The 27,206-nt window shown below is 35.8% G+C and overlaps 1 protein-coding gene across 1 annotated transcript in view; it reads right to left on the bottom strand.

The window, feature by feature from the left end:
- Positions 1-6,252: 6,252 nt before the first annotated feature.
- The window catches only part of LOC134537873 (lazarillo protein-like), a 37,417-nt gene continuing 16,463 nt past the window's right edge, over positions 6,253-27,206 (bottom strand). The window contains exons 4-5 of the mRNA XM_063378766.1: positions 25,147-25,248; positions 6,253-6,982 (exon numbers count right to left, since the gene is read on the bottom strand). Of these exons, the coding sequence (XP_063234836.1) occupies positions 6,870-6,982; positions 25,147-25,248 (215 nt within the window). The 3' untranslated portion in view covers positions 6,253-6,869. The remainder of the gene's footprint in view (positions 6,983-25,146; positions 25,249-27,206) is intronic.

Genomic DNA, 27,206 nt, shown 5'->3' with positions numbered 1-27,206 from the left:
TTTACCATCATTGACGACTACGGCCCTGGACGGAAGGCCTACCGTGCGCAGCGGAGACCCCGATGGCAACGTTGCTGACAGCTCCAGTGAACCAGGTTTCGACGACGGCGGTGACGACGACACAGATCCTGTTGGCAACTGCGTCAACAGTTGCACCTACTCTTCCAGCCGCGCATGCCTCGGATACCTCCACGGTTGAAGTTCCACCAGTATTGCCAGTGACCTCAGATGTTGACATGACAACGTCTAATATATCGATGAACGCTGGCTGCACGCACGAAAAAGTGTCCCGTTACGCACATTGTCCCGTTACGCTGTGTCCCGTGACGCTCATTGTACGCTTGCGCCACATCTATATCTCTTCCACTTGATTAGAACAACCATCGATTTGACTATTTCGATGCACATTAAACTTGAAACACTCCCATTCGTTTCCTACTTTTCCTATCATCGTCCTATCCTTAACAGAATAACACAGATTGGAAGAAGTTAAATAGCAAAAATGTATAAAAGTTATTGTTAAAATAATATCTTCCTTAAAGTAATAAACATATTTGAATTAATGAGTGCAAATAAAATTAAATTTATTAATTAAATTGTAGATTTCATTTCACTCCTTCTTTGTATCCATACAAAATAGTGATAATTCAATAAAAATGATTCAATTTTATTCATAAAAGTATGGAATCATTTCATCAATGTTTTGTTATGACGTTGTCACGTTAAACTATCGTCGGTAAACCAACTTTACAGACAACCAATTTTTTTAACGTGTTTAGTGTCTTCAGCAGCAGCGCCAGTGACATTGCTGAAGGACGCTGCAACTAAAGTTGTTTTCGTTATCCAACACTATGTACCTACCTACTGTGAACATATCAAAAACTTGAAAATCCGTGATTACATATCACAAGATTGTTTTAATAACTCTGAACGTATTTAATATCAGTGCGACAGGTGTTGTAGTCAGTTTATTCACAACGGAAGATAAGAAGGCACTACAGGAATTGTGACAGACTGGTGGTGCATTCATCAGAATCAAACTGTATATACTGCTGCAAGACATTTGTATGCATGTAACATGCAAGATATTATAAAATATATCACTGTCCTTATAACGAAACTGACAACGATGTGCTGTGTGACAAATGTGCTAATCTAATGTAATGCGGAATTGTCTTGAAAAGATATGTCAATACACATAAAGGACTAACTTCACACTCAAAGACTGTATAAATCAAGAAATTCTAGTGATTTTATTGTTTTTGTAGTATAGTAGAAATGATAAAATATTTTTTTTATTTGTGATTTTGTTGTTTTATTAATCGAACCTGTCACTTTTTAAGTAAATTGATATTATATTTAATTGAATGATCTTTTTTGCATCATTGAAGGCTTTTTTTTTTTTGCTTTTAGATGTATCAAATGCCAAGGAAAATGTAAGCTCTGGTTCCACTTTGAATGCACCAATGGTAGTCCCCATCAAATTTGTCATAACTGTGTAGAGTCTGACTTGATCTCAGTAGGTTACTTTTTTAGGTGTAAGAACTTCCTTAGATTTTATTGATTTATTTTTGTTGTTGTTGCATGTTCACTTACACAAATGTTTATTTAAGCTGTTATACAGCTGATTAGAATTTAAGTTAACTATTGGCTGATTAATATGAAGACTGTTAACAATTAAAGATGCTATAGAGCCTTATTAGTCATAAGTGATACAAATGTTACTTTGTTTCCTGTATTTTACCACAAAAAGATTGTATGACATTTATTACGTGCCTTATAGGTGATTTTAGACAATTTATGCGTATTTTAATCTTAAAATGACTTTAAGTTTAGTAACCTATTGGCTGATTGATATAAATACTGTTAATAATAAAATATGCTACAAAGCCTTATTAGTTATAAGTGATGCAAATGTTTCTTTGTTACCAACGTATTTCATCACAAAATGAGTGTATGGCATTTATTACGTGCAATTAAGTTGATTAAAGACCATTTATGTGTATTTTTTACCTGTCACTTTCGACCCCAGGCACTGTTACAACTGTTCTTGGGGTGGGGACGATTGCGACATTTGTTTATTGTTTCTCAAATGACTTCTTTAAGTTAACCTTTGCACTTACAGACAAAATTGTAGTATTTATACGTATACCAATGTACATTTCACTATAAAACACACCTTGCTTCCAGCTAACTGGAATACTTACGAAACTATGGGCGATCAAATGAAAATTGGCACAACCGTACCCAGTCTCCGCTTCTCTCCTTGAGCATAGTGACTCCATCTCTGTGACCTATCTCATGCATGAGATTAGCTTTACAAGTCTAATCGTGTCTTTTTGAATTCTCTCTTCGCGTCTACCGCCTGCAACACTTCCCACAACTTGGCAGTTGGTGGAATGGCTTCTAACACAATCGTTCTCCTCATGTCCACGAACATTGTAGCTTTCATCGAAATACTTGTCACAGTAGGTACAATGTCGTTCAGGCCAAGATGGATATTAGAGTATCGTACCTTCACTAGACTGTATTCATCCATAATGACTGAATAGATACTGAAGTACATTTTAGACACATCGTAATTTTATGTACGGACATTCAAAAATTTATTCAGAAAATTTAATTTCTTTTCATTTTGAAAAAGTTATGTCACAAGAAGCTGCTTCTTCTCGCCATTATATTTCGTCAAAGGTTTTGTAAAATTAAAAATTAGTTTCATATAAGATGTGGGATGATAACTCACGATCTCTCGCAAGTAAAGGAAGGCTACACTAGACCTCATGGGAAGGGACACTGACCTCAATAAAAAGCAGTGAATAATAGCAAGACCTAGGTAGAAGAATTTTTTTTGCATATATTTTAGTGGACGGTAGCAAGTGGAAACAAGAAACAGCATTATCATTTCCAGGTTCAGTTATAGTCACCAAGAATACTAACTAGCATGTTTAGACTGTCATCACAATCATCTCCATAACACTTCTCAAGATAATTTATTAAAGTAGCCACCGTGAATAATTTTTTTTGTATAATGAGTCTCTGTTTTGTGTAGGATGCGAGATGCTCTCTCATGGTCACAAGAAAGTGAGGGCTTCGCTAGACATCAAGGGGAAGGGAAAATGTCTTGCACGATAGTGCTTCTCAGCTGTCTCAAGGCATATTATTTGACTGAGTAATGGATGTTCGAGGTCAAGATCAAATTTAAGGTCGAGGTTAAGGTCAAAATTTAAGGTCAAGGTTAAACGTTAAGTTTTAATGACATGGCCCAAGTCAAAGTCGTCCAAGATGGCAGCCGTGGGAGGTCAGTCTGCCGATGGCCTCTGTGGAAGAAGGACCCTGTCGCAATTTATATTTTTTCCTCACCAGGTTGAACCGAGGACTCCATGACGGAAGTGCTTCTTATATTAAAAATTTAACAAACCCTTATTTAAATAATTTTTAATAATAAAAAAATTTCCGGTTTTCTACGTTAATAATTACGGATTTTCAATATGGCGGACGTGACGTCATAATTTAAAATGTTTGCCATACCATTATCCTAATGGTCAGTCATTACCTAGGTGGGTTAGGGCGCTTGTTTTTAAGTCTTAAGCAAATTATAGGAATTTTCAAGCCATCGGCAATTTTTTGAGGAATAAAATGCGGAATATTCCCTCTAAACTAGAATTTTTTTCTTTGAAATTAGGAATTTTTTCAAATTTTTAAAGATATTTTGGCGGAATTTCGTTTCCTAAAAACTGGGAATTTTGAGTAATTTTGTCGAAATTTGTGGCAATTTTTGCCAAATTGAGGAAATTTTAGAAGGTAAAGGTCACAGGTCAAGTTCAATGTCATCCGAGATGACCGCCGTGACGTCAAAATCAAAGATGGCGGCCGTTTATTGACCACATTTTCAATCCTCACCCAGAACCCGATGCCAGGACATCCTATTATATACTAGTTGCGTATATTGGTTCTTGTAAGTTTTTAACTTATGTAAAATGTACTCCACCATAGCTATGATATCAAAAAGATTTATTTGAAACACCGATACGTTTGGTACGTCCCCCGATGTTCACGTAAGCGAATATGTAAATTTTAATGTCGCAACTTACAATAGGCTATTTGGAAGACTTCGGGACTTGGGTATAACAGCAACGAGTATGCACTTTAGACTTCATCATGTTAAATTCATCATGTTCCGTTGCTTACTAAAATGTTACAATGTGCCTAAATAGGTATAATTTCAATAATATTAAGCAAACGAAGTTATTTACCGTCAAACTACGGATATTGGCACCGTTGTTATAGGAAACTTATGACGATGCATTAAATAAGTGCAGATATTATGATAACGAGGAAGAAAGTAACGAAAAGGCAACTGTGTAACTTGTCTGGTAAAACATTTTCATTCACTAAAGGTTCACTTATATATGATAGCAGAGAACGTGCAAAGAAACCATTTACCTTGGCATTTTGTTGGCATACGTATCAACTGTGGCTAAATCACAAAGAAAATCCGCCTTAGGCATAAAGAAAACTTAAATAAGTGATTCTTATAGCTTATTTTGATTAAATAGTGCTGCATTAAGCGCATCAAGTTAGGTCTGAGCAGTAGGATATATCCGCAGAAAATAGCCTTAAAAGCTTCTCAAAATGCAAAACGACCTGCAAAAGTAAAGTGAGTAAGTAGAAACTTCCTATGTGTATCGATTACAACTAATAAAATACAAAATATGATTACTAAAATAATAAACAAGTCAACAGTTGTCTTATTTCTACTTTTGTGCATACCATTGTTTTTCGTCTTACTGGTTATAGTATGACATAGAAAATATACTCGTTAAAATGCTATTTTGAAAGAAAAGGTGCTTTGATTCCAATTAAAATAATGAACATGTTATAGTAAGGTTAACAACAATCAGCTCTAGCAGATAAGATAATCAGATAGATCTGGACACTGGCACATTCTAGCAAACGACAAGAGAGTTCATTGTAGTAGTCAATATGGCCACTATCACGTCACAATGGTGATGGTAGGAATGTCTATATTCCATTATATAGTATTTTTTTGAGAGAGACGAGATAGTTTTCTTGTAGACAGTGAGGAGGATATGGCTTTTATTTTGTGTATCCATCGGTAATCTTACATAGTACTCCAAATTATATAGAGTAACTGCATTTTCAATTATTTTGAAATGAATTTTGTTTATTTAAAAAGTTTGAATTTTTAAATTTGTTTCTCATCCACCGTAAAATCAAAAAGCATTATGATTGGAATATTCAGTAATGTTTGGAGTCTCGTGTATAGGTATACATATAGTTTTCAAGGTAAATGACAAAGTTAGGTTTTCAGCTAGTGCATTTTGAATAACCAGCCCTCCTAATAATATGAAGCGTCTTTCCTTATGTTTCTTCCAGAATTTATTTCGTGTGGGGAAGTCAATTTTATTTAAAGTGTAAAAACTGAAATAAAATAACCTACAGATTATTTTAAGGAATTTTGAGTTATATTTGGCCAAAAAAGGCAAATTTTGATAATCTATGTCATTCAATATGGTAAATCAGATGTCGAAAATACAAGATGCGTACCAATAATTCATACATAACATGAATATTGTGCTTGAAGGAGTCTAAGAGAGCAACGTTTTTTGAGAATAGCCCTACCACAAATTTTAACACAGGAAAGAATCTGATAGGAACATTTTTCTTTCTTATTGTCTAATCTAAATTGTAGAATGTATTTTTTAACTAAAATGTTTAGGTTTTTTTAACAAAAAATACATTATTGGTTTTATGATGTTTCAAACATAAGTAAAAGAATTTGAGACTGTTTTGTAAAACAATTAAAGCTTTATTATGTGAAACAAATACACTCTATTTAGATGAATATAAACTTATAGAGCATTTCGCATACTTTTTATATCATCTTTAATTTCACCGGAAACGCTTATTAAAATTATTTAGTTTTATCATTTCTGATTTATTGATCATTTCCCATTTGGGAAATACATATTATATAATTACTTGAAACGCATTAGCACCCAGTCTAAAGATTTCTTCCCTTTAAATTCCAATTAAAGCTTACATGGAAATTACTTATCATTAAATATTTTTATATAATTTTTAATTTTAAGCAATTAGCAATATAAGATTTTATTATTTAAAAAAATTTTAAGATTAAGAATATTTTATAGAGGCTATTGTCCTGTATGTAGTTCGGGTCGTATGATCTTCATACAAAATGTGATTTAATTCTAAGGAAAAAAATAAAAGTCAATGTTTTATTCAATATATTTAAAAAAATCTTTCAAAAACAATAAAATACTATAAATTTTTAAAATAAAAAATTTTCACAAAGAAATAATTAAATTTACTGTGATTACATTGCACCCTTTGAATAGTAGTATATTAAATGAATCGTCAAAAATGGTATAACATAAATTATTTTAAACAGGGGCGCAACAACTAAATTTCCAAAGGGGGAGGGGGCAATATACCTTTTTATAAAGAATCATCGATCCCCCCTATTCACCCGGGAAAATATGTATTTCAAGGTGGAAAATGGTGCTATTTAAGCAGTTTTATTATCTAAAAATTGATTACACAGCACTTTATTTGCCCCCGTTTGCCGACACTTCATGGTTTCAGAAGGGGGGGGGGGGAAATACCCTTCCACCCCCCCCCCCTGTTGTTGCGCCCCTGATTTTAAGTTTCAACTACAGTGGCAGTACGTTACTTTTACTATACATAGTCATGAGTAACGTGAATGAGAATGCAGGATCAAGAGAAGCGTGTTGACATCATGTAGTGCAGTAGGTTTGCAACCCTGCAGTTATTGCTGACGGAACAGGACTGGAAGCTGTTGAAGGACTTCAAGGACATTAAGGACTTCAAGGACAGTCGGTTTGGTCGATGTCGTGCAGCTCGACCTCCGGAGGTATAGTCCGGTCCACTTCCTCCGTGTTGCTGAGGTTTCTCGTTCGTGAAGACACGAAATACGACTCTGCAAACAATAAAAAAAAATACGAGCCAGTCCGAACGATTTCGATTCCACAGCTCTGGTCATGTAAAGCATTAAGTAATCATTAATGTTTCTCAACATTTGTATGAATATTGCCGCACATACAGGAATACAAAACTTTACTTACACAATGGTTGCCTCTCACAAGCAACCCCAAAATTATTAGTATATTATCCTTCTAATATTATAAACGCGAATGTTTGTAAGTATGGATGTTTGTTACTCTTTCACGTAAAACTACTGAATGTATTTGAATGAAATTTGGCCTACAGCTAGCTTATGGCCTGGATTAAAATATAGACCCCATATTAATATGAAATTCCATCCCTAAGGGAGTGAAAAAGTGATAATTTCATTTTATAACAGAAAAAGCATAGGTCATAGACATACAAATAGCGAGTGTCATTTCTCTATGTCTGACACCCGATCATACATACTGGTAAATTAATATTTTTCTCCTTGGTGAGACCAGTCCGCTTAGTGGAACTCGCAGCGGCTAGCAAAATAAAGGCGCTAATAACAGTTTTGTTCTTAACTTTGTCAATAGATAGAGTTGCCTTGAATTTTAAACGCACCATCGTTTGATGCGTTTGTCATGTCATTAATTTTTGTTTGTTTGTGCCGTATGCGTTCCTATACCATTCATCCGATTGCGATGAAATTTTGGTGATTTGTTATGCGCATGCCCATGAAGGTTACTGAGACGAGTTGGAGCACGAATCGTGTCAAAAAATGTGTTTATTTCATTTTATATAGCGGCACTTCGTCTGTTTTTGTTGTATAAGTGCGCACGCATGACACAATTTATTTAAATATAAAAGAGAGACAGAGATAGAGTGATATATATATAGAGTAAGATAGAGACTGAGAGATAAGTTGAGATAGAGCGAGGTATAGAGAATGAAATGGGTAAGATAAAGAGATATACCTATAGATGTATAGAGCTATATAGAGACTTATATATAGAAGATATAGAGATAGTGAGAAGTATATATGAAGATATGAAGAGATAAATAGAGATAGAGAGATACAAAGATGTATATAGATGTAGATAGAGATAAATATATATAGAGAGATGGACAGATCATTTGTATATGTGGAACTACTTCAAACATATTACAATACAAAACTGAATGAGGCATTCCAATGCAGGCCGAGAATTAGCTAGATAATGGAATCAATACTAATATTATAAATGCGAAAGTAACTCTGTTTGTCTGTCTGTCTGTCTGTATGTCTGTTTGTTTGTTTGTTACCTTTTCCCGGCTGAATGGCTGAACGGATCGTAATGAAATTTGGCAAGGAGATATATTATATCCTGGGGATGGACATAGGCTATCTTTTGTCTAAAAAAAATAAATTTTTAACGGGTTAAAAAATATATCTTAATTTTATGTAATGTGTGTCATAGATATACAAACTGTTAGTGTCATTCCTCTATGTCTGCCGAGCAATAGCTTTCAAGCCATTACGTTACGTTTTGCTATTGTAAGGAACTAAGTAGAGAGTAAGAAAAAAATAAAGATCTTGACAGTTTGTAGTGTCGCCATATTTGTTTCAATTTTCAATGCCGTTTTTGTATATTACAATTTAAATTGCAGAAAAAAATCATGTTTCATAAATACATAAATAGTGAGTGTGTGTCATTTCTCTATGTCCACGAGGTCTTGCCGCGTCAATTTTCTTCTTCGGGCGAACCCATCCGCTTAATTAAATAAACAGCTTTTATCGTTAAATGATTTCATGATTTATTTCATGAAAATCTGCTCTCATAAAAAAGTAAGTTTTATAGACATTCAATATCTCTCTCTCTCTCTCTCTCTCTCTCTCTCTCTCTCTCTCTCTCTCTCTCTCTCTCTCTCTCTGAAGATCAATCTATGAATCGTTACAAATTTATTTCCTTTATTTTTTTTTAGTTTGATTTGATACAATATGATTTCACTAAAAATCAATTTCTACCCCTTCCTATTTTCATTTCCACATTACGAAGTTTCACTTCTTCCGCGTGGAGGGACTCCACGCAATATTTTTGCATGCGATTAAAAACTATTTTTTAATGATGCCAAAGACGTATAACTTCTCATGCGCGTACCTAAGTACACGCACCCATTTTTTTTATTTAATTTCTTCTATATTTTTTTTTTTTTCACTCTACCTAGGGCACTCATAATTATTTTAAATTTCACGTGTATGTTTTCAATGTCATTCGAGTTGTAAATTTTTTTTTGTCAAATTGGTCATTATACTTTTTTCATTTTGTAAACATACGAATTTTAGGTATTATGACAAATAAAAAAATTAGTTACACTAACATTCTTAGGTTCTTATTGTGTGGATAGTTTGAAGTTTAATATTACGAACGTATATAAATTCTTAAACTTATAAATTTCTTCGAAATTTATTGATAGGTTGGTAGGGCCTACTATTTTTTCATATTTGTATAGTTGAAGTTTAATATTTTGTATGTACGTAAATTCTTTAACATAGAGTTATTTATTAATTTATTATTCATAGGTAGGTAATAAGTTTTTCTATTTGTCAATATTGTTATTATGGTAGATAGGAGTACAGTAAATGCCTACATTCTTATATTCCTTTATATCTCTTTCGATTTGGAGTGTTTCAGAGCAATTCGGGGTCCTCAACATCACCCCCCCCCCCCCCCAGGTGGTTAAAGCCCCAAAATTTCGAAAGTTTAAATATTTTTTTAAATATTTCTCTTTCGATTTTAAGTGTTTTCGAGTCATTCAGGGTCCTCGAACCCCCCGCTCCCCCTCTAGGAAAAAGCCCCAAAATTTCGATAATTTTAGGAATTTCAAATATCTATTCTTTCGAGATGGAGTGCTTCGAAACATTCGAGGTCTTGAACCTCCACCCCCCCCCCCCCTAAAAAAGTGAAAGCCACAAAATTTCAAAAAATTGGAGGAAATTGTATTAAAATTAAGTCATTACGAACTAAAGTGTGCGGGGAATGGTGGAACTTTTACCCAAAGTCGACTTCCCACCCAATTTTGAGGGAGGGGGGAAATGCAAAACCCCAAAATTTAGAAAAATTTCTTAAATTTAAGTATACTTTTTTACTATTTGGAGTGTTTCCGAGCCATTCGGGGTCCTTAAACTACCCTCCTCCCACAAGGAGTCAAAGAGCCAATAATAAAAAAAATTCCCAAAATTTCGAAAACCTATTCTCTTTCGATTTGGAGTGTTTACGAGCCATTCGGGGTCAACGACATCACCCCCCCCCCCCCCTTCACAGGGTTCAAAGCCCCAAAATTTAGAAAGTTTCAAAAATCATTCTTTTCGATTTTTAGTGTTTCCCTGCCATTCAGGGTCCTCAAAATAACCCCTCCCCCTCTGGGTACAAAGCCCCAAAATCTCGAAAATTTCAGGAATTTAAATATTATTTCTTTCGAGATGGAGTGTTCCGAACCATTCGAGGTCCTGAACCTCCCCCCCCCCCCCCCCCATCCTTTTTCTCAAAAGAGAAAGCCAGAAAATTTCGAAAAATTGGAGGAAATTGTATTAAAAATAAGTCATTACGAACTAAAGTGTCCGGGGGATGGCGGAACGTTTACCCAAAGACGTCTTCTCCAACAAATTTTTGGTAAGGGGATTGGGGGAATGAAAAACCCCAAAATTTCGAAAAATTTCTTAAATTTAAGAATACTTTTTTACTATTTGGAGTGTTTCCAAGCCATTCGGGGTCCTCAAACTACCCTCCCCCCACAAGGAGTCAAAGACCCAATAATTAAAAAATTTCCCAAAAAGTTCCAAAAACCTATTCTCTTTCGATTTGGAGTGTTTACGAGCCATTCCGGGTCCTCAACCACACACCCCAAAATTAAAAAAAATTAAAATATCATTCTCTTTCGATTTTTATTGATTCCCAGCCATTCAGGGTCTTCAAAATCACCACTGAGGACAAAGCCCCAAAATTTCGAAAATTTCAGGAATTTCAAATATCATTTCTTTCGAGATGGAGTGTTCCAAACCATTCGAGGTCCTGAACATCAACTTTCCGCAAAAGTGAAAGCCCTAAAATTTCGAAATATATGAATATATATAATTGGATGTTGGAATGTATGACGTCGATAAACTCTTACACCGTTTGACCGATCGCCATAAAATTTGGCACATCGAAGTGTTTTTATCATGAAGAAGGTTTTTATGCTATCCATTTTTTTTGTAACTCGCCGCTAGATGGCGCTGTAGCGCATCAACTTCTAAACCTTTCAACCGATCGCCATGGGTAAACAGAAAATCATAGGTCACAGATACACAAACAGTAATTATGTGTCATTTCTTAATGTCCAACACACTGGACATATCGCTATCCATTTTGCTGTAAATCGCGGACAATATATCACCCGGTGTTCAGCCCGGGCAAAGCCGGGTACTGCAGCTAGTCTTTTCAATATTAGTAATCTCTTATTTTTCAGCTTTTTTCTGTATTGCTTTATAAAGTCTAAATTAAATACAGACCAGGTAAATAACTATAAACTGGCAGAACAACGTCTGTTGGGATCTGAAAGTGATATAAATTAATTTTCACACTTGACATTCAAATTAAGAAGACAATTACTAACTACATCTGATTTCGAAAAAGGTCCCCTTCACCCTGTGTTCAGCCCGGGAAACGCCGGGTATTGCAGCTAGTAACACTTAAAACAGAAGTGAGCAGAAAAAAAGTACTATGGATGTAAAGAAAGCGAACAAAGCAATGCTCTTTTAGGAAAATTCATTCCTACATTAAATGTAATGTTTTCCATGTATCAACACTAGACTTACTTTCTTCTCCCTCCCTAAACATTAACTTAAATACTTCAAACAAAATACTTAACTTGGTATGTTGACAATCTCAAAACCATTTGAATTAAATATAGGCCTGGAAGACGGCGATGCATACAGCAACCATGGGTACTTGAAGATTTGACCATTATGTACATCTTGAATGCTACTTTGGCACATTGTTTTTTTTTTCTGTACAAGCTTGCCACTGCCACTGCGTTTTTTTTTTACAAATTCACTGCAGTTTATGATAAATAGTTACTAGCGACGTGTTTCAAGAACATGTCTTAAAAGTATCATTGTAAACAATTAGAGGATCGGACAAAGCCTATTAGGGGATCAGAAAAAAAATAATTGGAGAATCAATACCAAATCCTTTGCTGGGTTGTTTTGTGTTCCACGTTCCCTCGATTTCAAAACAGGTTTCCACATTGAATCAAGACTCATCTGAAAACAGGTGGGATCTTTCCATTGACGATATTCCTTCGCCCAGTTGATACCTGATGTGATCTCTCCTGTTTGTGGGACACACACCATGGGCCTAAGTGCATAGAGGTCAACTGCAAGACAGTTTGAGATGACACCCGGCGTCCTCTTGCTGTCTGCAAGGCACATTGCAGTAGCGTTGTATTCTGCCACCGTTCAAACCGGCTCACAACACACGCTTTTTGAAAACATATCTAATATCTTTTTTTTTAATCTCCTTATTACATGTGTCGTATCACTTTGCTTTATAACTTTGTATAACTTTATAACTTCGTATAACTTTTGTCTGATCCCTTCATTTTTCGAAAAGTGTAATTTAAATTTTTTTAACACTGCATTCATGCCCAGACCGTTTAAATGCTGCAGCGTCATAATGATCATGTCGTGTTGACGCATTAAACATTGATCAATTTTCTAATTATGTATGGGTAAAAAGTGTTCAGAACTCATTTTCACACAACATGCATTCAACTTGTGTAAATTTTACACACTACTCTCTTGGAATTTATTTAGATTTCAATACATAAACGAATAGTCTTAAAATTGATACATTATGTCTAATTATAATTGTAAGGCACACATTCCTGTCTTAAAACCATTTATTTTTACAGAAGGCAAATTCACAAGGTATTTTGACTTTTATAAAACACAAATAAAAATTAAAAATAATTATTTATGTGTCCGGACAGGCTCTCCGTACGAGAATGTCTCAGCATGTTGAAGTGGTGATGTGGACCATCCGCTTAGCTCTGACAGCTAAGAGCAGAATGACGCACGTTTATGGTACTTTCAGGCGACACGGCAAGTAAGTGCTGTATTCCCCCAGGTAAATGGTTCTCTACGTGGAAAGGTTAGAGCAGAGCTCTGCATCAAATGGCATCATACATGTGTTTGTGGTTACCAGTGTGCCGGAAATTTTGTATTTCGACACGTTTTTTTTTCTAATTTTATTATAATTTTAAATTATTTTTGGAAATTTTATTTTTCTTTATAATTTGGTTACTTTGGGTGATTTACTCTTGATTAGGCTGGTGTACCCTCCTTAGTTAAACTTTGTGCCAGTAGACCGAGGCACCTTTTCTCAAGGATAAATCTGAGCTTTTGCAAATATAAGACTTCGTTGGCAGCCCGTTTAACATTTCCCTCGCTTGCAGGCACGTCCCAGGTCTGTAACATTACTTCACTTCATGACTAAAACTGCATACAACAGCGCTGGACGATATGTTACCATTTCTCAGAGACGAGCTGACCTTAGCCTTTACCGTCACGCATACGTCTTAGGTTCACTCCATGAAAGTCACGACTAGGACGCTCGTTCCCAGCCTCGTTGCGTTTTTTGCCCACCCCCTCCCATCTTGGTTCTAAGAATTCAGCTCCGGAGCATTGCCCTGCCGTTAACCCCGCCAAGCGTTGGCCGGCGTCAAGGACGACTTGCATAAAAAAATGTGTGTTCAAAGATGGACCACCCCACGACATCTAGCGGCAGAAACAGTAACTTCTTATCTTGGCCGCCAGAGTGCAGCACCTGACGGCGCCATTAACCTCTGGTTTAAGCAGACGTCTTGGGCGAGTCGATTCTTTTTTATTTCAGACACCCCTCAACAGGTAGCGCTAAAGTCGGCCAGTGCTACCAACTTCGAGACATCAAAGTCAGAGTTTTTTATGATGCCCACTCGGGGAACTTCGGAACCTTTTCGGTCCGCACGTCCCAGCTCCCCCCCCCCCCCTCCACTTTTGATTGAACATTTACTTTTAATTACGAGACGCGGTTCTTCGCGAGACACTTCGCGTCGCGACTGCAGACGGACCGTTTGTGATTATCGGCGGATCAACGCACTGCAAGACTTCCATCCGGCCGCAACCGACGATGTAGTCGCTTAAATAAGGGATGTTATCCCTGTAATCTTCTTCAAGTAGTTGAGTCCGTCTGCATAGTATAAAGAGTAATAGTTATTTTCCTTTAATTAATTTTTTTTTTGAAATGGTAGAAATGTCCGCGCCAGCCGCGTGTTTGCGGTTTCCAGTTCCTGGCTGGCGACGCATCAGAAAATAGAAGCCAACTTCCCTGTCTGGTGAGTTACGATCCGCGACATTCTCCAACCTCCCCTTAACTTTTGCGGGCATTCTCTGCCCAGTTTATACTGTCTGTGTACAAGTTCTGATCAGTTTTGATTCGGACTGTTCCAGACAGGGTCCGAGAGCCGGACGCCGAATTGACATTTTCATCTCCCTTCCTCAACAAGACACAAGCGCCCTGGCATCATGTTCCCGCGTGATCTCCGGGAAACGAAGCCCCGATCTCCGGTGCTTCTGTATCTTTAAACTTTTTCTGTACTTTCCTAAATTACGCCGTCAGACGCAGTTTATCATATAAACATAATTTCTGGACTTTAAGTATATATACTGGGATAGTTTAAACATATTTGTATTTTTTTATTGGTTTATGTATTTTTTAAATGAAAACTTTTTATAATTGAATTTCGGGTCGACCCATATTTTTTTCTTTCTGAATGTACCTGAGATCTGTTTAAGTACGTAATTGATATTGTATGTTTATATTTTTTTTAATACCTGTTATAAATTTTCATTTAATAAATTTGACGTAATTATATTCAGACGGAATCACACCTTGTTTCTGTTCATTTCAAATATCATTGTGAAACATAAAATATCCCTAGCTTACCAGATCTACGAGTTTACATTGGAGCCCGGTCGCTTGCTTACCAACTCAACGATTAGAACTTCCGAGTAACAGGCGATTTGCCTAAAGGCGGTTTGCCTAAACATGAATTCGTTACGCCGATTTGCCTAAAGTCATTTCGCCTAAAGGCGTTTTGCCTAACGTCGAATTGCCTAACGGCTATTTTCCTAAAGGTGATTTGCCTAAAGGCGTTTTGCCTAAAGGCGTTTTGCCTAAAGGCGTTTTTCCTAACGTCGTTTTGCCTGACGGCGTTTTGCCTAACTCCTATTTGGCCAACGGCGTTTTGCCTAACGGCGATTTTCCTAACGGCGTTTTGCCTAACGGCGTTTTGCTTAAACGGCGTTTTGCCTAAAATTAGGCAGAACGCCTTTAGGCAAAACGACACATGCCCGAACTTCCGAGTCACGTAACGGAGAGTCGCAGGACCTTTATGATATTGAAAGATTTCCCAGTAGCACCAGAAGGCATTTATGTATTTCTATTCATCCTCAATTAGGATATATATAATTATTTAAACACAAATTTATTTGTATTGGTATAAGTGAGTCATATTTTAAAATAAATTATCTGAAATAATATGGGTGATTTTGGAAAATTCTATAAAAATCTGGAACTTGCTTTATGTTCAAAGAACCCCGTATGTTCCTTAAAAAAAGTTATGGAATCCATATTGGCAAGATAAACTTAAAATCAATATTAATTAAGGTTATTATATTATTATATTATTATGGAGTTCACATTTACGAGTAAAAGAAAAAAATTGATTAATTTGTTTGTTTTTTTAACGGATATTACTATATTTACTTAGTTCCAAATTTTCACATTGGCATCCGTGTGGAAAAAGACGAATGGTATAAAACATTCGGGGATTTTGTTTAAGTAATACTAAGAAAACTGCGAATCAACTTATAAGTTGGATAATAAATTTGATATCTGTACTGTTTATTTAAATGTATATGAATTTGTTTCAAATATCCTTAAATAATGGGAGGTATTTTAATAAGGTAAATTATTTAATTATCCTAAGCACAGATTTAACCACAGTAAATTAAAGTCTTAGTGTAAACGATGACATATATTTAGTCAAAATTAAATGGGTGCATGTTAAAAAAATTTTTAACTGTCCATCTCATGTAATAAAAAGTAGCCTAGTGTGATTTCATATAGGTAAAATATTTCCTCAAACACTCTGTAACATTTTTTTAAAATCAAATACTTAATCTATACAAAATATTAAAAAGCTTTACCCATTACCATTAAAAGATTTATCATTATCACGGTTTTGTAATAAATAAAATATTTGATGCGACTGATAATTTATTTTACCTATTTCATTAATAACATTGTTTGGAATAAATCACACACTTTTTTTAATGGTGAGGTATGAGAAATACCCTGTAATTGAAATGTGAAGCAGCGGGTTATTATATAGTATATTTATATAAATAAACAAAATACAAATACAATTATTTGTTTGTAATTCGAATCATGGTGGCGACTACAATACCTAGACTATCTTAGATGATTTTATGGAGGCTGCAAATTCAAAATTAATTTTCTGCGTAAATTAAATAAAAATCTTATAACAACAGTGATTATTTTTTACGTGATGTCTAATAAATCTATGAACGCCCGCTGCACGCACGAAAAAGTGTCCCGTTACGCACATTGACCCGTAACGCTGTGTCCCGTTACGCTCATTGTACGCTTGCGCCGCATCTATCTCTCTCGATTGGAACAACCATAGATTTGACTTTTTCGAGGCACATTAAACTTGAAACACTCCCATTCGTTTCCTAATTTTTCTATCATCTTCCTATCCTTAACAGAATAACAAAGATTGGTAGATGTTAAATAGCAAACATGTATAAAGGTTATAGTTAAAATAATCTCTTCGTTAAAGTAATAAACATATTTGAATTAATGAGTGCAATAAAAGTAAATTTATCACTTAAATTGCAGATTTCATTTCACTCCTTCTTTGTATCCATACAAAATAGTGATAATTCAATAAAAATGATTCAATTTTATTCATACAAGTATACGATCATTTCATCAATTTTTGTTATGAGTTTTTACGTTAAACTATCGTCCGTAAACCGACTTTACAGACAACCAATTTTTTTTTGTATAATTATGTACTTGCTATTTGGTTTTGGCGCATCCCTTGATAAGAGGTTCAACAGTATCTTATTGTTAGTGTTCAAATTTACTAATTACTAGAATGGTTGTGGTTATTTACTGAATTTAATGATACAAAACTCACAAAGATGTAAGTGGCCAAGTTATGAGTACTTTATTTTGGTCCAAGTTATTTTCAATAAAATATTAATAAAATATGAATCATTAATAATGTTTAACTGCGAAGTCATATTATTAATCTTAGTAGTGTTTAAACACTTATACTCCTGCAGAAAATTGAAATTGTAATATCTATAAAAGTATCAAGACTGAAGATTTTATTTGTTTTAAATTGCAATGTCTTTTTTTTTAATTTCGCTATTCATTATGAAAAAAATGGTTTAAAATACAAGGTTTTCAGAAGTTCACTGTAAAAAATTGTTTGTTACGTTTTTCCTGACATTCATTAAGTTAAGTCCCAACAATCTGTAAAAATGTAAGTTTTCATAATCGTTAGTTTAAGTTTATTTTACTTTCCAAGTCACTTTTATATGTCTTTAATTTTTTTAACCCCAAAATAACAGCAAAAACACGGGAGGTATCTACTAAGTATTAAAATATATATTTTTTAAATAAATAAATAATTTAAATATTTTATCATTTATCTTATCATTTCCCAGTGGCGTAGCGTGCCATCTCGGCGCCTGGGGCGGGAGACCCATTTTGCCGCCCCCATTCTATAGGTGCTTAATTAAAATTAAATTTCACATGCAATGAGGTACCTTTTATTGAAGTTAAAATAGGATGAGAGGTTTTACAAGCGGATTCTACGGGCCTTATGAGCAGCGAAGTCAGAAATAATTTTGTCAAAATCAATATTAGCAGCCAATTCTTGTTCAATCGACAATATAGCCAAGTTTGATAGTCTAGCGGAGCTCATAGTAGATCTGAGGTAATTTTTTATTAGCTTCAACTTCGAAAAACTTCTCTCACAACTTGCAACACTAATCGCCAAAGTCAAATATATACGAATCAAGATGACTATATTTGGAACCGAAATTCCGAAATTCAGTTTTTGAATGAACTGGAGGAGCTACAGTGGTCCTTTACCACTTATATCTTCCTCTGATTCAGAACAGGCAACAACAACAAACTGCTGAAGACGCTTCCGCTCCATCTGAAACTCGTCCTTGTCGATGTCTTCTAATACATGGGAAAGATCACACTCGAACTTGCTGTCCAAAAGTTTCGCTGGCATCAAAAATCCGAACTTGTCCGATATTTCTTGAATTTGCTGGAATCGAGTCGTCATTTCTTGAATGATCTTGTCGAATGATGCGATAATCTCTCGACGGATTTCCTGTTCGTGAGACAAAGCTGCATCTTCAGAAGATTCATCGCCATGCAAGCGTTTTTTCCTGCGAATTCTCCTCGTTTTGAGTTCGATTCCGAGTTTTTCGCAGAGAGTCTTAGCAAAGTCAATTGCTTCTTGCACGAAACGGTCTCTACTTTCCACTAAGAGGGTTTTCAAAGCGCAGAGTTTCTGAGCACACTCATCCACACTTAGTCCTCGTTGCTGCAGGTAAATCTGTGCGTCATCTACTTCAGGTAGCACTGCAGCCCAAAAGCCAAGAAAAGTTAGGAAGTTAAATGACTGCATGGCTGTCAGGAGAAGACTGGCTCCCGATATTGTTTCGGAAGTTTGAGATGAATCTGTTAATTGTTCCAGTACCTCAAGAACTACCTCAAACTTATTTTTAAGCATCTTGACAGCTACATGTCTAGCGCTCCAGCGCGTTTCAGTGACTCGTTTTACTGCTTGACCTGTGACGGCAACCAAAGCGTTCCATCGAACAGTTGATGCGGAAAGAAGGCAAACAGCTTCTCCAGAGTTCCAAAAAACGTCACGGAATCCACTGATTCAGAAGCAGCGTGTACCCCAGCCAAGTTTAGGGAGTGGTTTGTGCATGCAACGAATATAGCTTTCGGATTCAGTGCTTTAATCCGGGCTTCAACTCCATTGTGGATCCCTGACATTGTGGCAGCATTGTCATAAGCCTGTCCTCTCAGATTCTGTATGTACAGTCCGTCTGATGTTATCTTCGCGATTATATCGTTTCTGAGATCTTCTGCATTTTTTCCTTTTGGTTCGAAGAAGTCAATGAAAGATTCTACCACGGCGACTTTTTCTCCTTCGATATGTACGTTTCGCAGAACTTGGCTCATTTGGTCATTGTGGGAGATGTCTGGTGTACTGTCGAAGATTACGCAATAAAATTTAGCTTCTTGAATACGACGTATGATGGTGGATCGAACTGGCTGTCCCAGTAAGTTTATAAATTCATTCTGGGTTTCTGGGTATAGATACGGAACTGAGACTCTTGCTCCCAGCTTTATCTTTGTCAGGTGTTCCATTAGAAGAGGGTCGTATTTAGCTACGAGGTGCACTAACTCCAGAAAGTTCCCGCGATTGCCACTATCATCTCCTCGAATGTCTTCTCGATGTCCTCTGAAGGCCAGATTCTGTTTGGCTAAGAACTGGATAATATTCAGCAACCTATACAGTACATCCCTCCACTTCTTCTCCTCACTTTCGAAAACTTCTTGTTGTTTCTGATCGATGGTTGCTTTACAGTTCAGGCGAACTTCCAACTCCTTCCATTTCAAGAAGCTCTGTTCATGGCCCAGGCTATTTTCATGGTCTCCTATTCTTGAATTTAGCTTCCACCATTTGTTGAATCCTTCTTCAGATGCGAAGTTAGAGCCGGAATTGCCAAACAGCTTTCAAGAAAAACAATGCAAGGATTGCTTCAAAGGCGAGTACACCATCCATGTTCGGAGAATCTTTTCGCCGTTAGATAATGGTTTGTAGAACCACTCTTTGGTTAGTTTTCGAGTACCGCCTTTCGTTGAAGTCCCTGAGCGAACAAAATCGGCAAATTTGGAATCGATGTGCTGTACTGAGTCAGATCCGCGACGTACTAGAAGCGTTCTTACTTCATCTGTCATAGGAGAAGGCCAGCAACCTACATCGTCGAGATTCACATCTTTGATTTCGGCAGGAGCAGAAGGCACGATTTCAATTATGTCTTCTTTGGCAACATTCACTTTTTCTGCAGGCTTATGACTAGATGCTTGAGGTACTTTTTATGAGTCGACTTCGTCTTGACCCTGCTCTGTGGTGGGACCAGAACTACTTCCAACTGCGACGGCAGGTACGTCTTCTTCTTGTACCTGTAAAATAAGTTATGTATTCCCATGAATATTGGCCGGAGGACACGTTCGAATTTCAAATAAGTATTTTATCTATCACAAAACAAAAGTGGTTTTGGTGACGGCGCGGTTTGCCGGGCTTATAGGAAAATTTACAAACAAAATTGATTTTGTATGGCAGCTACCTTTTTTAGAGTTTCCCGGTAAAAACTGACTGAGTAAGCCATGTTATAGATGTTATTAAAAGATGAAATGACGAGAAATTTGAGAAAAATCGTTGGCGCCATTTTTGAGCTAAATGAAAAATTATGTTTTCTTTGTATGACAGGTACCATAAATAATCAAGTTATCCAAAAACAAAAAAAAAAATATTCCTAGACTACTACTAGATTCACAAAACATCCCCTACTGAAGTTTTAAATTCAAGTAGCAGGACAAAATTCAGTCGTAAACTTAAAAAGATGTACCTTAACTCAATGTAATTTATGTTAATATACTCCATACTTTTTAAACAATAATCAATGTTCAAACAGCTATTAGAGCAATTTTAAGTGTATTATAAAATAAGATTGAATGAACGAGTGTGACTCCGTACTCGCAGACAAACCTAGGTGAATAGGTTTTGCGAGACTAATGTAAGAAATATTGTAACTTTTGTAAACAATAAATAATAATAATAATAAATAACTGGAGTAATTCTAGGCCATGCATGATTCTAGATGGAGGAATCATATACCTACTTACACTGGAATCACTTCCGCTGCTGCAGGATGCCACCGAAGACGTTAACGTGGCTTTCGAACCAGAACTGGAACTAAAATATTTCAGTAATGCACCTTGAGACTTCTTCGCATCTGCTTCTTTCTTAGCCTTTTTTTAAGGAATTCCGCACCGCTTTCTTTGACTCTTTTCATTTTCAAAAACTAGTTCAAAGATTGGGTAAAGTTCTAAATGTTTAGTTTTAGAAGATTCAACAGTATTTAAAAGATCGAAAGACAATCAAAACGACTTTCGTTCCGTATCCGAAACACTCGCGAAACAAACATACGAGTAAAGCGTGATTGCGTAACGGTACTTCACGATGCACTAAAACAAACAAAGATCAGTACTGTAGCATGTGTGCTACAGCTGCTACCTTTGAAAATGTTTATGTTGGCAGAAATGGTTAACGTATTTTATTAATCTTTCGGATGGCCTGGTAATACGAGTTATTTTGGATTTAAGTTTGTTATATGTTGTTTTAAAAAAGAAATTTGTAATTCTTGTTTAGTCTTATTATTTTTAAGTTTAAGATTTTAAGTTATTAAATTGGTCTGGAAAGTTCGAGGACACTACCGAATATGTTGGTAATCGCTGCGCTAGACGGCGCGCGAGCAGAACAGCTGATTGTGTGACGTCAGGTGAGACGGGCGAGCGGAGTCGCCTGGTAGGCCCAGGCGGGCGCGCACGTGAAGTAAAACGCGGGTTGGCCATGGTGATGGTTCCACATCGAAGTAACTGTATACGAGTGTTCCTTTTTTAATATGAACGGGGTTCATTTATATAATTTAGAATGCTTTGATACGATGAACGCGAGTGGTTGGTGAGGCGTGTGTGAATATCGCGACGATTTTCCAAGGATGAATTATGTGCGCCGAAATAAACTCCAAGACGGTATGGCGAAGGATTCGTCATATCCGTACAATTACCTGCAGCTACGGTAACGTATAATGGCAAGGGTTTGCCATTAAAAACACTCGTGAGCAAACGAGTGTAATTGGTGACCGGACATCACGACGTCAAAAAGCAAGTAAGTGCCAGCCGTGCCACTGCCCCGTTGACCCCTTTGACCCCTGGTGCGAAACTATAATTTGTGGATTTTGGAGATTTAAATTAACGGACTAATAAAACTGAAACTGGGATTTTACGTTCTGCGTGTTTCACCCAATCCCTGCCAGACCTAGAAGAAAAAAGGCGTCGACCGTTAGAAAATGACAACTGAGAAGGGCTTGTAAACCCATAATTTGTAATTTGCTAAATTTTTGGTATATTTATTTGCATGTTAAGGTGTGTCAATTTTTTGCTAGATTTCGCCTATGTTAATTGGTATTTACAGCGGTGATACGCCCGGTGCGTATCTATATTTGTATTTGTATTTGTATTAATATATATTGTTATATATTTTTAATGCCTTTTTGGTAATTATATTTACTTTTCGGAGCTCCGAAGTATATGATCAAATTATAATTTTTTGGGGGAATTGTTAAAGTTTTTTTAGTATTATTATGTAGCTATTTTTTTATAAGTAGTAATAGGGTATGTATTTTATGACGGATGCGCCGATTTGTGATGAAACGATTTTATGATATATTTATTAAATGTTGTCATATAAATTTTGCGTTTTTTTAACTTGCTGCCTCCTCTCACTGTTCGAACCTTATTAGTGTTTTTTAAGCCTGCTATTAGTTTGGGTTTTAATATTTTTTTGGGTTTACCTGCGCTCGCGGTACGGGGCAATATAGGAGTTTTACTGTGTCCCGGTTTGCGGAAGTTGTTTGGTTTGCCCTGTGTTAAGGTCAAACTTTACAGTACAATGCGTAGTACTAAATTCAATGAGTGCGAAAGAGAGGCATCGACACGGGCCGACGCGTGAAACAAAAGATTTTGTATGAGTAATGAACATAATAAGGAGTGCCGCTCAACTCGGCTCGCGCGCGCCGGGCGGCGCGGCGTGATGCGGTGTTGCTGTTCGTATGTAAACAAACAAACTTTATAAAGAGCTCTGTCAGTGATTTCGCAGTTTTTCTTTTAAATAAATATTAAAAAATAGTTGGTGAGCAAAATTTTAGATAAAAATGGAACATTATAGTGTGTGTGACACATGTAATGAATGAATCATAGATCAGATCTCAACCCGCTTCACCGGCGACCCGCCCCCGCGGGCTGCCGCCCGGGGCGGGCCGCCCCCTCCGCCCCACACACGCTACGCCACTGTCATTTCCCATTCTTCCAAAACTATTTCATTGCCCGACATATACTGTTCTCAGTTCTAAGGATTGCTATGGAAATAAACTTATAGTTTTATAAAACAAAAAACCCAGCTTTTATCGTTGAATTAACTAAAAATCTAAAATGAAAAATTTAAATTTAATCTTTTTGTCCAACAGCCAAATAATGAACCACAAATCCGTTTAACTAAGAACGTACGGTGCTTGGTATCATTTGTTTTTTTCCCTTAGTGACAGGATTCTTAAACCAGGGGACCCAGGCCCCCTAAGGGCCCCCCCCCCCCCAACCAGGTGATCTACACTCCGGGGGTGCTTGATATCATTTGTATAAAATTTTCTATCACTCATTTATAGTGTAGTCTTTACTAAAATGAAAGAAGAGAAGCACCCCACGCTTTTAGTTATACAGAGTTGTGATGCATTACTTGGCTGTTGGACAAAAAAAATTAAAATTTTATTTTTTAATTTATAGTTCATTCAATTTATAAAGCGGTTTTCTTTTTCGGTTCTTGAAACTATAAGTTTATTTTTTTCTTTTTTAGTTTAAAAATGAAGTAGAAATTTTGAATGTGAGTAACTGTAACCAATTAAAAATACTAAATATGAGTATTAATTTGTTACGATGAATTTAAAATTAGTTGTTAATGTTCTCTTAATCTAGTCATTTCAGTTAATGCGTCAACATTACATGAGACTTTTCTTGTTATCTTAGAGCAATCAAGTTCTTCTACTTAGAGACCATCCAGTGACTTTAAGCGACTAAGAGCTACATAAGTCTGTCCAGCAGCAAAGAGACGCGATCCCAAATAAACTGCAGCCTTACATTTTATGCACGATCTATGCCCAACTCAGTATCAATGGCAACATTCACCTTTCAGCAGAACCATAGCTGTATTTCGCTGGAAACTGAATGGCTATTGGTTTAATTATGTTTACACCATCTGTGCCGAAGTTAACACTGACAGATGGAATGTACGTATTATACACTTGATCACGGAGGTAAAGTGGCCAGATAATTTCATATATAGTACCCATATAACCATTAATGAACCCCGGGGACATTTTACACCGTAACCCGACCTCGAAAACACTCTAAATCAAAAAGGATATAATTTTTGAAAGTTTCGAATTTCGGGGCATTGCCCCCCTCCCTTTTCCAAGGAGGAGAAACTCAAACCCCGGGCACATCTTCCACAATAACACGTCCTCGGAAAAAACTCTAAATCTAATATAATTTACTTTTATAAATTTCAAAATTTAGGGATATCACGCCCTTTCCCTTACCGGGGCATATTTTCCACCATAACCCAACCTTTTGGATCGGAAACATTCCAAATTAAAAAGTGTTTATTTTAATAATTTCCAAATTTTTGGGTCATTAATTCCCCCACCCCCACCCACCACCCGGGGCACATTCGACTCCGGGGCAAATTTCCACCATGCCCCGACCTCATGGATAAACAAACAGCATGGTTACTACCCATTGTACTAAATAAGGTTTATTTAACATTCTGACCCCCCATTCCCCCTTAACACTAAGGCCTTAAGCTATCAAAATATTGAATTGTCAGAGGTTCTTTATATGTATGCAATACATCGGACGTCGAAAAGTCGGTAAAATTGAATGGAAAATTTTTATTACATAGTCTATTTATTCATACGTACAAATCAAGCAAATCAAAGCGTGGAAAAAAAGGAAAACTAACTTATTTTTACTGAAAAGGTAATTTCAAATCTTTCATAAAGCTATGTTCAGAAACCATTCAGAAGCAACGTAATAATATATATATATATTTTTTTTAAATTTAATAAGTGTTTATGTTAGATATATATTTATAAATGCTTCTTACCTAGTGTAACGTTTGCTCTCTCGTTGGTGAAGCAACCCCATATGATCGCATAGTTTATGTAGTCAGTGCTCAAGATGTAGTGCTTCAGCGGAGACACTGGAACTAAAAATTAGAGAACACCTTTCTGAATTAAATCAAAACGAAAAATCAGAAAAGTTAAAAAATATGCACAAAAAAATTGTATCACAAAAAAAGTTCTCAAATAACTACAGCAGCAGTTTAACGGAAAAAAGAGGTATTTTTTATTTACTTTGCGCACCATCAGAACGCTTTAAAAAGATCAAGGTTAAATTGGTTTAATTAGAAATTTAGTGAAGTTTTCTAGAACGTGCAAATACTCAGTTTTATTTTTTTGTGTTATTCGGTACAAATAATGAAAAAAGGACTGAAACGAATGAGAGGAGAGAAGCGACAGAACCGTATTAAAATTTCACAGGACATATGAAAAAACTTGCAGATAGTGAACTGAGTGCTTATCAAAGTACTTAAAAAAGGGTGCACACAACACACGAGGTTCAAAACAATGTCAGTAAATTGGAGTGGCTACAGTACCATCGGTTTGATCTCATATAAAGCGAAAATTATGAACATACTACTTGAACAGAAGCCAAAGTAACGCTGTTAGACAAAATATTTTATTTTAAAATGTGCTACTTTAGTTGTAAGGTTTTTCACAAAAAAAAAATCTTTTAAAAACAAAATTTAAAATAAAAAAAGAATCTTTGTGAAATAAAATGAATCAAAACATTTTTCACAAAGTGGTATACGTCGCATGGATTTTCAGAAAAAAATAAAATGACGAAAGTTCAAAAAATATTCGTATTTCTGCGAAATATTTGAGTACTGACTCTTTGTTTAATCATTTCAGTAAACCGGGGGACAATACAATTATTTTTTTTATTTCTAAAACCAATATAATATAAATAAGAAGAAAAAGGTTAAAAATCCTTACGATTATTTATTTAATAAGAGGAAAATAAGGGTAATTTTAAAACCAAATATCAGAGTGAGGCTGGATTGAAAGATAGATATGGTTCGTATAACCTATTTATTCAATTGTAACTAAATATGATATTTCAGGAGACACTCAAAGAAATTAGAAACATCAAAGTTTTAATGCTCACTAAAGTTGAATTATTTTTTTTTGTTTCAGTTATGAAATTAAAGAAATTGAAGATCAGTAGTATATGAATGTATTTCCTGAGGCAAGAGTAAGTGTAATTGGGATTGTCGGACGCCATTTTGGAATGTGACGTTACAGCGTACATAATGGTGTCAAATTTCCTTAAATTTTTTCAAAATCCCTAGAAAAATTCCCTATTTCGGAGAAAATATTCCCATTCTGAGGGGAAATTTGCCATTTTATTCCCTTACAATTCCATAGGATTTAAAATTCCTATAAGCAACTTAAAACTCCTAAAAGCAATCCGCCCTAAGCCGCTGAGATTAGGATCTTGACCTCGGCCACTATAGTTGCTCTTTTTGCTACGGCCGCCATACTGAAAGTCCATAAATATTATCCGATTTTGATGTGAATACTATTAAAATTTATTAAAAAAATAATTGATTAAATTTTTATAACAAATTCTTCCGCCATTTTTAAATTCGTCCGCCATATTGAAATTCCGTAATTATTATCCGATTTTAATGGGAAAATTTTTAAAATTCATTAAAATATTACTTAATTCAATTTAGATTAAAAATTTATAAAAATGTACAGAGTTTAAGCCCAGTGAGGAAAAGCGACTAAAAATTGCAGCGTATCCTTACTCCACGGAAGCCACCAGCAGACAATTTGCTGCTGCTTTTGTTTAAGGCTTGCGATCTTAAAATATGGGTAGCAGTCCAGACATGTGCGGAGTTGAGTTGGAAACATTTTTTTAAAGAATTTCTTTTACAATGGTTGCGTCTCCGCGGATAAATAAGACTGCTCCTGGTCAGTCGTGGAGATTGTCACTGTCTGCTGTCCCAACGGGGGACAGTGACAAGACTTATCTTGATGTTTCGTGTACGGCCACGTGGAATCTTTCATGAGTGTGACGCCAATGCATAGGCGTACC

Source organism: Bacillus rossius, chromosome 12, assembly GCF_032445375.1.
Source record: "Bacillus rossius redtenbacheri isolate Brsri chromosome 12, Brsri_v3, whole genome shotgun sequence".
Classification (NCBI taxonomy): Eukaryota; Metazoa; Arthropoda; class Insecta; order Phasmatodea; family Bacillidae; genus Bacillus; species Bacillus rossius.
The sequence above is the reverse complement of the archived record's forward strand: the minus strand, read 5'-3'. Positions and strand labels throughout refer to the sequence as shown.